General features: G+C 45.4%; 5 protein-coding genes across 6 annotated transcripts; 3 read left to right on the top strand and 2 right to left on the bottom strand.

Moving 5' to 3' along the window:
- Positions 1 to 217: 217 nt before the first annotated feature.
- On the top strand, positions 218 to 3,456 carry RB195_010194 (uncharacterized protein; the record flags this gene model as incomplete). Its single annotated transcript, XM_064191077.1, has 3 exons — positions 218 to 516; positions 2,323 to 2,443; positions 3,265 to 3,456. 3 exons carry the CDS (start codon positions 218 to 220, stop codon positions 3,454 to 3,456), a joined length of 612 nt encoding a protein of 203 aa, XP_064048660.1.
- Positions 2,831 to 3,064, top strand: RB195_010195 (uncharacterized protein; the record flags this gene model as incomplete). Its single annotated transcript, XM_064191078.1, has 1 exon — positions 2,831 to 3,064. One exon carries the CDS (start codon positions 2,831 to 2,833, stop codon positions 3,062 to 3,064), a length of 234 nt encoding a protein of 77 aa, XP_064048661.1.
- Positions 3,457 to 3,663: 207 nt separating the features above from the next.
- Positions 3,664 to 6,494, top strand: RB195_010193 (uncharacterized protein; the record flags this gene model as incomplete). 2 transcript variants are annotated; one of them, XM_064191076.1, is made up of 4 exons in its annotated part: positions 3,664 to 3,823; positions 5,506 to 5,587; positions 6,154 to 6,297; positions 6,368 to 6,494. In XM_064191076.1, 4 exons carry the CDS (start codon positions 3,664 to 3,666, stop codon positions 6,492 to 6,494), a joined length of 513 nt encoding a protein of 170 aa, XP_064048658.1. The 2 variants fall into 2 exon arrangements, with proteins under 2 accessions (XP_064048658.1, XP_064048659.1); XM_064191075.1 differs by lacking the exons at positions 3,664 to 3,823; positions 5,506 to 5,587 and adding an exon at positions 5,719 to 5,822 and having other exon boundaries at positions 6,154 to 6,388.
- Positions 6,495 to 12,276: 5,782 nt separating this feature from the next.
- Positions 12,277 to 15,045, bottom strand: RB195_010191 (uncharacterized protein; the record flags this gene model as incomplete). The annotated part of the gene is made up of 4 exons (XM_064191073.1): positions 12,277 to 12,609; positions 13,653 to 13,803; positions 14,613 to 14,715; positions 14,847 to 15,045. 4 exons carry the CDS (start codon positions 15,043 to 15,045, stop codon positions 12,277 to 12,279), a joined length of 786 nt encoding a protein of 261 aa, XP_064048656.1.
- On the bottom strand, positions 14,609 to 14,839 carry RB195_010192 (uncharacterized protein; the record flags this gene model as incomplete). Its single annotated transcript, XM_064191074.1, has 1 exon — positions 14,609 to 14,839. One exon carries the CDS (start codon positions 14,837 to 14,839, stop codon positions 14,609 to 14,611), a length of 231 nt encoding a protein of 76 aa, XP_064048657.1.
- Positions 15,046 to 15,258: the final 213 nt, after the last annotated feature.

The following is a 15,258-nucleotide window of genomic DNA, read 5'->3' as shown; positions in this document are numbered from 1 at the left end:
ATACAAGAATGAGCGGGATTTCTGAAGGTGGTTCGAACTAAAAAAAAATCTGAAAAGAAAGAACGCTGCCGTACAAACTTTCTACTTAGGGAAATCTCACATTAAGAGAAAAAAAGCAGCCAGTGGCCCGGAGACCGAGCGGCCTGGACTCATTAACAGGTCGTGAACCGAATATCGACGGAAATACAGAGAGAAAATTCGGCTATCGATCAAGGGCATGTTGCCAAAGCTTTTCTCAGCCACCTCTGTAGTCACACATCACTGCACGCTGCTAGGCTGCCCACTTATCGTGTGTCCGCCCGTTGTGAGGGGCCTGCACAGGGGGCGGCGTCAAGTGTCTCGCGATGATGGCGGTCGCGTCGCGACCGGCCAGTCGCCACCTACAGCTGAGCGCCGCCACGACGAACAAGTGGAGGGGGTCGTCGGGGTTCGCGAAGCGCACACCCGTGGAATTAGGGTAGTGAGGACGAGGATTTCAGCGGACGCATCAAGAGGGACTGGCTGGAAGGGGATTTGGTGTGTTTTGCGATGGGTATGACTGGTCCAATTTTCTCCCGAAGACTCGGAGTTCCTACACCTTCTGTGGAGACTAAGTTCAGTTATAAGGTGGATTGACTGATGGGACCCTAGCAGCCGTTATTCTTCAAGTTTTGGGTTTTTCTCTGATCCTGTGGAATGCTACCACTTTGCGGGAATTGGCGTGTCGAAAAAGAAATCTAGAGATTACTGTAATAACTGCTTCAAACACCTTGAGTATTGTCTATGCCCCCGCTGTGGAGCTATATGCGCTCAAATTGTCCTTATTCTTAAACACATCTAAAACTCTAGATCAAATCCAATCAAGGTTAGTTAGAACTGTTCACCCACCTAAAATATGCGGCAGATCAACAGATCAATAGTTGTTGGTAGTTTACTAGGAGTAATTGTTTGATCTTTTCCCCGTAAGGGAACGCATCACACTAGAATTTCCCGACGACATTAACCGTCTCGAACTAGCCATGTGAGGAAGCTACATGTTGCATGACTAGAAACACTGAGGAGCCGATGACGTATTGGCAAAAGGGTCAAACATGTCGCGCGCTTAACTTTCAGCTTCTCTGCCTCGATCCTGCAACCCAGTACGCAATTGTCGTCATCAAAATTCAAATCAACTAGATTCCAGTCACAACGGCTTTACTATGCAATACAGCGGTACCTTTACGATACGGATCTCAACTCCTTGCAAATTACTGCGAGTCATTTGCACTCGCAGTCATTTGCAAGGCACACTGACGCCTACTTTATAGCCGGAGGGCGCAGTTGGACGAGTGTTCTGATATACCGTAGAGAGCAGGTACGTAAGAAAATGCAAAGTTAAAATCGCAATTTTCGATTCGGGATGTACTCCGAGCACGATGGCATGGCATGCTATGCTATCAAAGGCTGACATCTTCTTTTGAACTAGTACCAACGGTGAATACCACCTCATTCTGTTGGAAATACAAATAGCAGCTTAAGGGCAGCGTACTACGAATTTCACAAAGTACGGAAACACCAGGTAATCCGTAGAGCTTGGTTTGTAGATTACGGAACCCAGGGTGGCTCCGCTCAACTTCCCCTAATCGTCGTAAAGCACTGTGTGGAAGACGGCATTTTTCCCACTATCTAAGTTAGAACGCACTGCCTGTGTGCAGGTACCACTCAAAAGAGTGAGCGGTTGGGGTTAATGCTCTCGCTAGCTTCTTTAAAGGCATCATCCCTCGAATCTGGTGTGTTATGGGTTTCAGGTGGGTTATGCCTATACGGGGTGGTAAATCGTGGAGAGAGGATAATTCCATCCGTTTCTCCCTGTATCGGTGGAAACGGACGACCCAAGAAAGCTGTTTCTTATGACGGCTTCCGTTGCAATGCGCAATATAGGAAGAAACGGGCGGAATACCTTCCTCTCCGCAATCTATGACCCTGTATAGGTATAACCCACGTCAAACCCGCACCACCCCAGATTCGTGGTGTGATGCCTTTAAGTAAAACCAATGGGACACAGCAGGGATCGAGGCGTGAACATGGGAACGTTCTCTAACGTATCTCGTAGGAACCAATTCCGTTCACACGCCGTTTTTCTAGGACGATTAGGGGAAGATGAGTGGGGCTATGCTGGCTTCCGTAACCTACAACCCGAACGCTACGGCTTCGCTGTGGTTTCCATACTATTTCAATGTATGTACTATGTTTAGCACTACGCTGTCTTTAACGGAATGTCTTTAATGTTCTCTTCTCCGTGTTCGACTTCAATAAAGCTTCTCGTCTTCGGCTATGTCGGCATCCACAAAAACTGACGTTCAGCGGACTGCAACGCGGACGGCTGAGGAGGATTTTTGCTCAAGAACTCCAGCCGAGCTCTAATCCTTGTGTAACTGCTGGTCGAGTCGACTCCAGCCCTGCTCCAAGTCCGGTCGAACTGCTGGTGAAGTCGATTTCTGGTACAAGGACTCTAGGTCGGCCTCCAAGCGGATCTAACCGAGGGTCAAGTTTCAAAATAGCACCACGCTTTTTGCCTGGCCGAGTTGCTGAGCGAACACCCACTCGGCCCAAACAGTGAGCCCGGTCGATTTGCTGTTATTGCGGTCGCGCCGCGCACTGAACAGGAGCTCCAAATTGGATGCTGAAACTCTGCGTACCATCCTGGAAGCCAAAACTGAGGCACAACAACAAATTTTAACTGAGTTGATGAAGCGCATGGAAAGGATGACCTCCGCTTCATACGCAGCCGTTCCAACAACACCCGTCGCCAGTGACCCGAATTTGTCACAAATTCTCTGTCGGCATCCCTGCCTGAGTTCGTGTACAACAAATGTTCATTGAGCTGTCAGTGAACATTTGTTGTACCCCATTGTCCGATCCGGACAACGGTTGTGCATTCGAGGTCTGGTACAACCGCTACGAGGACGTCATCTCAAAGGACGGCGCTACCTTGGATGATGCAACAAAAGCTCTACTAATCAAACAGTCTCCAAACTCGACGCCATCACATATGCCAGTTTCACGAACCACATTCTTCCTAAAAGAGCATGGAATGTTCCCTTAACAGACACCGTGGCTGCTCTGAAGGAATTGTTTGGACATAATACGTCGGTATTCGCGGGACGCTACGCCTACCTCAGGACACAGCGAAATGAGAAAAGTCTCCGCGACTTGACCGTATTGGTCAATCAGTTCAATCAATCGCCATGCTGAGTTCAACGACGTCACACCTGAGCAGATGAAATGCCTCGTATGGATATGTAGACTTGTCGCCCGCATGATGCCGACGTTCGTGCTCGTGCCCTTCGCAAGATGGAGGACAACCCTCAAAACACGCTAATGGAGCTTTTTGCCGAAGTTCAGCACTTTCTCGACATTCGTCAGGATGCCGCACTCCTCGAACAATCAAGTCTACCGCACGTCAAAGTCGTGGAATCGAACCAATCACTGGTCTAGAGGCTGCATATTAGTGAAAAAGAGATGCCACGACTGCAGACGCTCTGGACACAAGCGAGGATTCTACAAAAATTCCCCGGAGAAAAAGAGGCGGAATCCGGAGCATTAGCGGAAATCTGCCAACACCATCACTATCGCTTCGACTGACGCTCGTGCTGATGTCGCTGTAAATCGCATAGAGTACAGATTGATGGGAAGACAGTACGCATGTGTCTTGATACTGGAGCAGACGTAGCATTGCTGAACACAGCAGACTGGACCGCCATGGGTCGACCGAAGCTGCAACCACCCCGTCTGACACTGAAGTCTGCCAACAACGAAGCGATCAACGTTCGGGGATGCTACGAATGCAACTTCATCATTGATGGTCATTGAGGTTATGGTACTTGCCATGTAGCTGACACGCCGTCGCTGTTGGGGTTAGATTGGATCGTCCAGCACGAGACACTGTTTCGTCACTTGACAGAGGACTCCATCTGTGCAACACCTCTTCAAGGACGCTCAGCACCTAGAATTTTTCTCTCACAGTGCACCTGAGGTAGAAGTTTCCAGCAGTCTTCGCTCCTTTAATGAGATGTTGTATCAAGTCGAAGGCTAAACTCGCTCTGAAGCCTGACTCCAAGCCTGTCTTTCTGAAGGCTCGCCCTTTGCTCTATGCTGCTATCCCAAGGATTTCAATCGAGATCGATCGCACCCATCGTCGTCGTTCCGCGGAAAATGGATCGATCCGCTCTGCACGGGCAACTCAACCGGACTGGACGATGCACTGGAATAAAACCAGCATCCGCTTTCAACCCCAGAGAACACCAACGGTGGACGCTACTTTTCACAACTCGACTTAGCCGAAACATATCTCCAATTGGAAGTGGACGACGTCTCAAAGCATCTACTCACTATTAACACGCACCATGCACTGCATCGCTTCAACCAACTGGAGTGAAACCAGCTCCTGGTATATTCCAATAATTTATCGTCTTATTAATGCTTAATGCTCTTATTGCTGGATTAGATAGTTCTCGACGACATATTGGTTACTAGTAGAACGATCGGTAAACACAATGCCCGACTACGCCATATTCAAGCCGATTCAAGACCACGGATTCCGCGTTCGACTCGACAACTGCGCTTTCCTGCATACGGGGATCACATACCTATCCAGAAGATGCCCGCTTCGTCAGCCAACTTCGCTCTTTTCTGAGACTCATCAGTTTCAACGGAAACTTCGTCTAGGATATCCACAGTCTACGCCCTCCTTTGGACGAAAAATGACATCTACACATGGACACCGGAGTGGCAGCCTTCCTTCGACAAGGTTAAGGCAATCCTAAGGTACGATCTCCTGTTGACCCAATATGACTCAAGTCTCCCGATCATCGTTGCCGCTGATGCTTCAAATTTCGGGATGGGAGCAACCCTCTCACAACGCATAGCAGATGGATGCGAGAAGGTCATTTACCACGCAAGCCGTTGGCTGACACGACGACAGAAGAACTACAGCCCGATTGAAAAGGAATAACTTGCTCTTATTTTCGCCATGCAGAAGTTCCATCGTTTCATTCATGGACGACATTTCACGCTGAGGAGTGACCACAAACCACTGTTGGCAATCTTCGGAAGCAAGGAAGGAGTTCCGGTCTACATTGCCAACCGTCTTCAGCGATAGGCCACGATGCTGCCCAACTACAACTTCACTATCGAGTACATCAACACAAAGGATTTCGTCTAAGTGGGCACTCTTCCACGCCTTGTCTCGTCAAAATCATCGATATCGGGGGACTACGTGATCGCCTCGATAGATGCTCATGTCACTTCTGAATTCTCAGAGAACTGTCGTCATCTTCCAGTCTTTCCGCCGAATCCATTCGGACTGCTTCACAAGCCGATCGTCTTATTCAGCCTGTGATCGACTATACGAAGTCAGGAAACTGGTCCAAAGTCAACCGCCATTCTCCTCTGTGGCACTACTACAATCGCAGAAATACCATGACGACAGTCAAAGGATGCCTGATCCCGCATAGTGATTCCAAAATCACTTCGACATTCTTTCAGCACTACAGAATACTCATCCAGGCCAAACAAATGCCAAGGATGAAAATGCTTGCAAGAAGCTTTGTCTATTGGCCCACGATGGGTTCCGACATCGAAAAACTTGCCAGGACCTCCCCAAGATGTGCATCCGTGGCAAAGGATTCAATCAAAGCTGAACTACAGTCAAGGCCGAAACCACACTCGCCGTAGACTCGAGCTGATTTCGCTGGACCGATGGAAGGACGATACTATTTACCCATCGTGGACGCCTACTTCAAGCGGCCGGAAATCGTCCTGATGTCATCGATCTCCTCAGCGACTACTATCCAAGCAATGAGGTGCATTTTTGCCGGAAATCCAGAGATGCTCATCAACGGAACGCAGTTCACATCGTCTCAGTTCACGTCATTCTGCCGTTCCCGAGGAATCTTGCACATTTGCACGCCGCCGTTCCATCCACAAAACAAAGGACAAGCAAAACGCTTCGTGGATATCTTCAATAGAAAACTTTCCAAGCCGAAGGGGGAGGAACCAACAGTAGACCCACTATAGTTTCTGACAAGCATATCGCTCCACTTCCTGCCCGTCCGCACCTAACCAGTGTTCACCTGCCGAAGCCTTCTTGGGACGCCGACTGCAAACGGAACTCGATCTAATGTTATCTTCTAGGGATCTCACAAACGGTACACGAGGTGTCAAAATGGAATCTCAATTCAATCGTCGAAATGGAGCACGACGCCGCAGCTTTGAGGATTGTTTTGCTAAGGATTATCGAGGACAGAAACTTGTACTCTCGGGTTCATCACATGCCGTGTTGGAAACACAACACTGTTCGCTGTGGAAACTAAGTATGGACTCGGCACGTAGACCAGTTACGATCCAGGATCGGCACAACAGCGACTAACACTTTCTTGGATGTGTTCGACCTACCACTACTCGACTCCGTGAGCAAGGACGATGGTGCAACGCCGACTGCCGACTCGTCTCAACGACAGCGATCCCGCTGCTGACTACAGGTGGACCCACGAAGAACTCGATACGAGATAGCTTGAAAGGGGAGGTGTTGTAGGATGGAATTTCACCGTGTTATGCGGTTAGAGTGAAACCACTTTGGATAAGTTGCATTCTTGTATGACTACCCTGTTGTTCTTATGTTGACTTTCTGTTCTCTTTATTCGCCTTCAATAAAGCTACTCGTCTTCGGCTGTGTCGGCATCCACAACACAAGATTTACTCGGAAGAATATCGTACTATACACTGATCGGTTTGCATTGTGCTTATACGCGTCAATTCAGAGTGCAAACCTGCATTAATAGGAAGCATGTATCCCTTTTGCGCCATTAAAAGAAATATACTTCGAGATTTGCGAGATACTACGAAATACTACGAAAATACTCCATAACGATGCAAAACTCTGCGCCGGTGAGGTGCCGAACCATCGCCATGCACTTGACAGGTGAGCACTCTACCTCTTCACCATTGCCCAAAGACATACAAAATGTCTGTTGTCTTTGATAAGGCAAGTTGATTTTTCTCATATGTTAGTGAGGGTAAATAAACTATTATGTGAATGTTTACCTCCAAATTTGCAAACTATCATCCTGTATAATAACGGGAGTATTCTGTCACGTGTTTACGTCCGTGTATGCGCGTGTCTCGGTCAAGAAATCCCAAAAAGAGAGGGAGACTTATACCATGGCGTCGGTTTGGTGCACTGGAGCCCCAACGCGGTAAAATTTGGTGAGACGGGTTCTACGGCGTCGAATTCGTGCCCAGAAGCCGGATAGCTGTAAAATGGGGTGGGACGGGTCCCATGGTGTCGGAATGTTGCCAGGAAGCTATAGAGCGGGGAGAAATGGTTTCCGCCGCGTCGAATTGGTGCGCGGGAGTTCCAACGCGGTAGAATGCATTTCTATGGTTCCTTCAGATATCTTCTTCCCAGCATGTTTCTTGATGCTGCTAACATTCTTTCTTTAAAAAAAAAAGAAACGCACGTACGAACGGCTGCTTAAATTTTACGCGATCTGACGTAGAACGTTATTTTTATCACTACGATAGTGATATTCAGGTCTTCATGTTATTCTTTGCTAACAGCTGAGGACGGAGAAAACTCGAACTACTTCAAGTGACGTTTCCAAATTGTGCAGGTTTGAGAAAACCACATTCTCCAAATATAGAACTGAACATTTAGGGAAAATCTTCCATCTATGCTTAAATTTTCGTTCTAAAAAAATTGAAGGAAGAGTTGATAGAAAAAAACAATTCTAATTTTACAGAAATGTCGCTACTGTTATTTTCCATTGATCGATGAACGTGAGCGAAGCGAACAGCAAAAAAAACCTTGAAGTCCGGCTTTAGCCGGACGTTCACTCTAGTATATAATAACGAGCTAAGTCCGTATGTATGTGTGTGTATGTGTGTGTGCTTGTCTGTGTGTCAATTAGAAAAAGGGGGTGCGACGGGTTTACCGGCGTCGAGTTGGTCCGCCGGCCCCAGATAGCTGCAATATGGGGTGCGACGGGACCACTGGCGCCAGATAGCTGTAATATGCGACAGCGCCGTATAGCTACAAAACGGGGTGCGACGGGTTCACCGGCGTCGAGTTGGTCTACCGGCGACGGATTGGTGTGCCGGCGTCAGATAGCTATGAAGTGGATTGCGAAGGGTCCCACGACGTCGGATTGGTGCGCCGGCGCCAGATATTCATAAAAAGGGGTGCGACGGGTCCACCGGCGTCTGGTTGGAGCGCCGGCGCCGGACAGCTACAAAATGGAGTGCGACGGGTCCCGCGACATTGTAATGGTTGCGCAATAGCTTCGTGTACATGTCGGAGAAGGTAAATGGGACGCTTCATAGCCGTGCCCACTGGGTTGCTTTACACCTTCATGACTCCTTCGGCCGTGTAATTCCTTGCACGTCTGCCACAAGTTGCTAACATTCCTTCCTCAGAAAGTGGAAACACGCATGCAAATGGCTGCTTAAATAGTAGCGAACAGTTTACATGATCTGACGTAGAACGTTATCTTTATCAGAAGGATGATATCTTTCACTTCATTTTGTGCTGAAACATCATTCTTTGATAACTCTTAAGTGGAAACAGGAGGAAAACCCAAATTTCGAGAATTCCTTTAAATTATGTCTACATTACATTGGTATCAAAGGAGTGCTTAAATGTGAAGTTTGAGTGTTCTCCAAATGTAGAACTGGCGCGTTTAGAATGAAAACTATAAAATCTTTCGCCTTTGTTTATAATTAAAAAGATGAAGAAAGATTGTTAGAGGTACACAGGTCTAATTTCACGGAAAAGAGCACAAATATTGATTTTCGTTGATCAGTGATGGCGAGCGCAGCGAACAGCCCAGAAAGTCTGAAGTCCGGCTTTAGCCGGACATTTAGACTGGTATATAATAACGGGCTTATTCTGTCACGTGTGTGTGTCAGTCATTAAATTCGAAAAGGGGGTGCGACGGGTCTGCCGGCGTCGAGTTGTTGCCTCAGCGCCAGACACCTATAGAAGGGGTTGCGACGGGTCCCGCGGCGTCGGATTGGTGCGCCGGCGCCAGGTAGATACAAAATGGAGTGAGATGGGTCCACCGGCGTTGGTTTGGTGCGCCGACGCCAAATACCTGTAGAAGGGGCTGCAACGGTTCCCGCAGCGTCGGGTTGGTGCGCCGGAGCCGGATATCCAGAAAATGGGATACGACGGGTCGCACAGCGTCGAATTCCTATGTCGTGGTGCAGAAGTATCGCACAGTAACTTCGTGTGCATGTCGCAAAAGGTGAATGGGACGGTTTATAGTCGTATCCACTTTCCGCGTTGCTTTTCACCTCTACGACTCCTCCGTTCTTCAGAAAGTGGAAACATGAATGCTAACTGCCGCTTAGATAATAGCCAACTGTTTACTTGATGTGATGTGGAACGTTATCCTTATCAGTACGATGATGTCATTCTCTTCATTCTATGTGAAACATCATTCTTTGATAACTGTTGGGGAAACCAAGAGGAAAACCTATACTTTGAGTAATAATTCCATGTCGTGTCTGTATTACATTGGTATCGAAAGAGTGCTTAAAGGTGAAGTTTGTATGTTCTCCAAATGTAGAACTGACGCGTTTTCAAAGAAAACTATGACTCTTTAGCCTAAATTTCCTTTAAGAAAAAGAAGAAAACGTTGTTAGAAAATCACAATTCTAATTTTACAGAAAATGTCGCTATTATTAATTTATTTTCATTAATCAGTTATGGCGAGCCACAGAAAGTCTGAAGTCCCACTTTAGCCGGACGTTCAGACTTTCTGTGGTATATATATATATATATATATATATATATATATATATATATATATATGTATATTCTAGCTACTTTTTTGGTGAGATCTCCAAAATTCCAGAGTCGTTAACTACGATGCACAAATGTTTTTCTTTTAATTTTTAAACATTTCCTGTTTTTTGGATTTTAGCAAGGAAAAGCACAGGCGTTTCTACTAGTAGAGAAGGCGTTTCCAAAATCAATTTTTTAACGAAAAAGCATAGGTTCTAAGAGTTCTAGAAGTTTAAACATAAAAGCACATGGAGAAATCAATAGGTTGGTGCAAAAATAACGCGCGTTTTCAAGCATTCATTTTGAAACGCTATAATTCGCCTCAAAATCAACTTTATCAATCGAAATAAGAACTTCTACAGTCCACGCGTCTTCGTCAATGAGACACAAGTTTGCTCATTTCTGCTTCTTAAAAGTTCTAGCTTTTGGAGTCCACGAACGGAAGTCATTTTCAAAATCACCTTGGTTGTGAAAGATCTTACCTCTTAGGCAGCTGTCGAGATGTTTGAGAAGTGACAGTCGGTTGGCGAAAGGACTGAATATGGTGGCTATGGCAGAGTCTCATAGCCTGACTCGTTCAACTTCAGTAGCGTCACTTTGAAATGTGTGGCCGGGCATTGTCGTGTAAGAGAATTGGGCCCTTTCTGTTCACTGCCGGGCAAAGAAGTTGGAGTTTCGGGTGCATTTCGTCCACTTCTTTCTAGTGCTTCTCTGCTGTGATGGTCTCGCGAGGCTCCATGGAGCTGTAGTGGATTGCACCTGTAGCACACCACCACACAGTCATCGTTCTCGTCATTCTCGTTCAAAATCACTTCTGCACTAATGATCACAACGATATGCGCTACAAAACGCTATACGGCTGGCTTCTCATATTAAAGATGATTGTAACCGGATAAAATTTGTCGTGAAGGCAATGAAAAATACGCATTATTTTTGCACCAACGTAATACCAAGATTTTTTCCAGCCGAAAAGTGTCTTGAATGGAATCAGCTATTAGAATGCTATAGTCAGCATTCTACACTATTATCTAGTAGTTTGCAGGAAGAAATGCAGCTGAGTGCGGTTAATGCCACCCAAAAAGAAATGAAATTACATATTCAATATAAACTACAGTTATACTTTTTATCGGCTGTCGACCACGATCACAGCGGTTTGTTATGCTTAGATGTCGAACTTTGCAGTCTTTTTGAATGTGTGCTAGCCGTTTTGTTGAAAGATTATATCTTTTTAGCAATGAACAGGCATATATAATGGAAGGCTTTCATTTATTGTCGCCTTTTTGCAATAAACTGTCCGAGTTCTGCGCATCAAGTGTCAGCAAATCTTTGAAGTATTTGTCAGAAGCGAAACGTGACGCTGATATTTACTTTTGAGAAAATTTGAGTATTTAGTAATTAACAAATAATGCAACACTTAGAATAATCAATAAGTGTCGCGTTTGAGTTGAAAGCACCGCATGACGAAACTGACGATTAACAACTCTGTAATTGAGGAGATATAAGTGTAGTGAATAGGTGTAAGTGTAATTCACGAATTTGAATGTGATCGCACTAGTAAACGCGGATGTTATCGTGCTAGTAACCCAGAAAAAAGCATCTGAATCAGCCTTTGTTCCATCGATGGGCCTCGAAGATGCAACCGATCAGGGCAATAGAACAGGTAGAGGAGCTTCTGCTGCTTATTTGAGTCTTATTAGTTGGATTGCAAACGTTGGACAACGGGATTTGCCCGCGTAATAAGTTGCATCGTTGGGAAAATGGGATCACACAAGGCTATATCGTTACAAGCTGCATGGTTGGGTACTAGCGCAAACAAAGTTGTTTTCCACGCGATTTTTTTTCTCTGAAGCAGAAGGCGGAACTGCGCGTGTACAGCTCATACTGGTGAACTACGTGCGTACTCTTATCTATTCATACAGGATTCCAACAGTATCAACATCGTGATGCATTCGGCAACATCGCAGGTGGAGCTTTCAGTTTATTTATTATGTATCACGCGTTAGCACCATAGGCAAGAACACATACTACTACTGTTCCTATAAGAATGCAGCTAGACAGCATTAATCAGTTGGAGGATTAAAATAATTTTTTATTCCTTCAGAGAGATCCGTGAGGTACCAACATTTATTTTCTTCAACAGAGCAAAGACACTTTGACGAACAAAAAAAAATGAGAACAAATCCATCGATGCAGGCATGAGCTAAAGAATCGGTGACAGGACAAACAAGAAAAATATCGTTCGGAAAAATAGTGAAAGATAACGTTTGCAACAGACTCACAACATATGCAGGACAAATGGAAGACAAGAAAAACGTTGTTGTTTTTAAATTGAGAAACGACACCACCATTGTTGCAGCTGTCTGAAAGCCTGTATGAGTATTCTTGGTGGATATGACATGAGTTTGCATTCCACAGCAAAAGGCAACTCTGCACGAAAGGCTTTGATCTGTACATTAGTACCTCTTTTCTGTTCAGTATACAATGTTCTTAGATCGCTTAAGCATTCTTAGGTAGTAAGGCAAGCGTCTGCGAAAAGGATTCGAGAACTTCAGCTTTCTGTTCGGAAGTGGCGTAGAATGTTGTAACCTGTTACGTGAAACATCGGAGAAAGTACTTGATTCGATCCGATTGGCATCATCGTCAGTCTTTCGACTGATGGCAGCAAGCAATAGTTCTGTCCTCATCTGCGTTAACTGCGGCTCATAGGTGTCAGAAATCGGTCCTGTTGTAGATCGGCAGCAGTAGTTCGTACCGTCGAGAGCACGCCTACATTCACCTTCTTGACAAGAATTGTCATCCCATCCCTAAAAAGGGCACCTTCTCGTGATAGAGACCTTTTGCAGTAATCCGTTCCAGCCTGTCCTACCCTTTACTTAGTTTTTAATGAAAAAGTAAAATGAATAAAATCTAACAAATCTTGCACTATGTGTATGTACATCTAGGTATAAGAACTGAAAATAGTACAAGAACTGTTTGAAAAATCAATGTCGAACTCATGCCTATTGAAAATTCGTACATTGTCAATTGGGCTAGGTATTTAGGGAGAAAACACCAATCCGGTAACCTTAGGGTCCCATCAGTATCGAGCTGATAAATTTTCCGAGCATTGCTAATACTGACCAAGTGTGGGATGTGTCGCCGGCGCATATATCGGCCTATTTATCTGATCACTTGCCAACTATGTCTAGGCGAGCATATTGGCAAGAAGTGTTTTATGTATTAACAGTAAAGGACCTTGTGGATTAGTTCGTAACACATCAAAAAACAAAACAACCACACCTGCTATTCGTTGCAAAGACTTCATAGTTCATACTATGAAACACTTATTTAATGCAAGAAAACACGTATTTTATGAACGCAGACACAATTCCTGTGAACTCCACGTTCTAGTGGGCAGTAAAACTTTATAAACATTTTGGACCACAGCCAGAAGTGCCAGGATCAACGATGCGAGGGGAAAGAATCACTGTGGCTAACGAGGTGAACCAAAGCTATTGTGGGTTTTGACTCACGGAATAGGTTGGAATTAGCCCTTCTCCCTCTCCCTTAGTTACCAGAAACAGCGAAACTCAAACTGGTACTAGCGGTAACTCTTGACTTTGCGGCTATCAAGGTGACCGTTAATGCGGCCTACTTCTCTGACCACATTTTCTGTTGTTTTTGAGCTATCCGTTTCTTAAACCATATTCTGTGAGGTGAGAGGGGGCTTGAAAAGAAGGATTACATATGTTTTGATTTTCCAAGCACTGATAAAGACGTCAATACGCCGAAATAGAGCATTAAGAGCATTCTTTGTTTTGTGGCCAGAAACACCACTGAAGATTTAAAGTCGAACTTAAGAACTTACTGTGCAGGGAATCGGCAAACTCTCAGCATTAGTCACTGCTTCGGCGCAAAGGCGGACAGAAAATGGATTCGGACAACAAGCATTTGATCCATCGAAGAGCGTCTTACACACGAAGTCGGAAGGACATGACAAAGGGTTTGATCGCAAACACCTTAAATTACAAGGACTCAAAGTTGCTATTACCTTCATCATAGTCATATTTGATGGAATGTGGTAGTTCATCTTATACCACATTTTTCAGTGTTTTCAGCTTTCATTACAAATTTGCATAGATATATATATTAATTTATTATTGTTACTATATATTACCACTAGTTCAAAATAATATCAGCTCAGCCAGCAGGACTTTGAAGCAATACAGCATGCAGCAAATAGATAAACGCCACTATATATCAGAATAACCTTATATTTTTCGCTTTATTTTACTTTCGCTTTATTTTACTTTCCTTAGCAAACGCAGCGGAGTCTCTCATCCTCGATCGCTGACGTTGGAGAGAACTTCGAATCCCGTCCCTCACTTGCGTGAAGCGGGACACTCCTAGCATCACTCTCTCAATGACGCTCACCGCGTTTTTTTTTCTGCTTGGGAAATGCCCAGATTTCCAAAGCATAGGTCAAAGCAGGAAGTACGGTGGTGTTAAAGAGGTGAGCATGGAGCCGGGTGTTCTTGGTCTATTTCACGACATCCTCGATGCTCTTATACGCGCCCTAAGCCGCTCGTTTCCTTCTGCCCAGCTCGGAGGTCAGGTAGTTTTTCAGTAGTTCATCATGTTGGTTTCCCGACCTAGATATACATAGCTAAAGCATTCGGATATGTTCGTTGAGCGTGAATGAGGCATCCGAGACCCATCCGTTCCGCATGAACATCGTCTCTTGCAGACTCAGTTGAAGACCGGTGCATCCACATGTTTCGTCCAATTCGGTCAGCATTCGTTCCGCTTGGCTGATGCCAGGTGTCACCAGTACGATGTCATCAGCAAAGCGCAAATGGTGTAGTTCCAACCATCAACCTTCACTCCCATGCCGTCCCATTCCAACTTTCGCATTGCGTTCTCGATGGTGGCTGTGAATATTATGGGTGAGATTGTAACATCCTGTCGGACCCCTCTCTTCACGTCAGTGATGATATTCGTGTAGAATGGCGAAATTCCGGTCGAGAAGTTGCTGTACAACTCTCGAAGTGCCATTATGTACTGAGTAGGAACGCCTTGGTTGGTTCCAAGACTTCCATGAGCGCTTCCGTCTCAACTGTGTCGAAGGCCTTCTTCAAGTCGATGAAGGTGAGACAGAGTGGCATCTTGTACTCTCGTGATACCTCGATGAGTTTCAAAACACGGGGTAGAGTGAGTGTAGTCAATCGTGATGAATCTTTTCGAAACCCTCTTGCTCGCATGGCTGTCCTTCATCCAAGACTTTTTCAAAGTTATTGAGGATCACTCTTATAAAGAGGTTGTAGATGACGGACAGTAAGCAGATTGGGCGATAGTTGCCGATGTCATGTGGATCTCCCTTTTTATACAACAACACGGTCTTGCTGGTTTTCCACTGTTTAGGAACCTTGCATTCCGACAGGTACCGTGTGAATAGCCTCGCCAGGGTGTTGATG

The sequence above is a fragment of the Necator americanus genome, chromosome III (assembly GCF_031761385.1).
Source record: "Necator americanus strain Aroian chromosome III, whole genome shotgun sequence".
NCBI lineage: Eukaryota > Metazoa > Nematoda > Chromadorea > Rhabditida > Ancylostomatidae > Necator > Necator americanus.
This window is presented reverse-complemented; position numbering and strand designations above follow the sequence as displayed.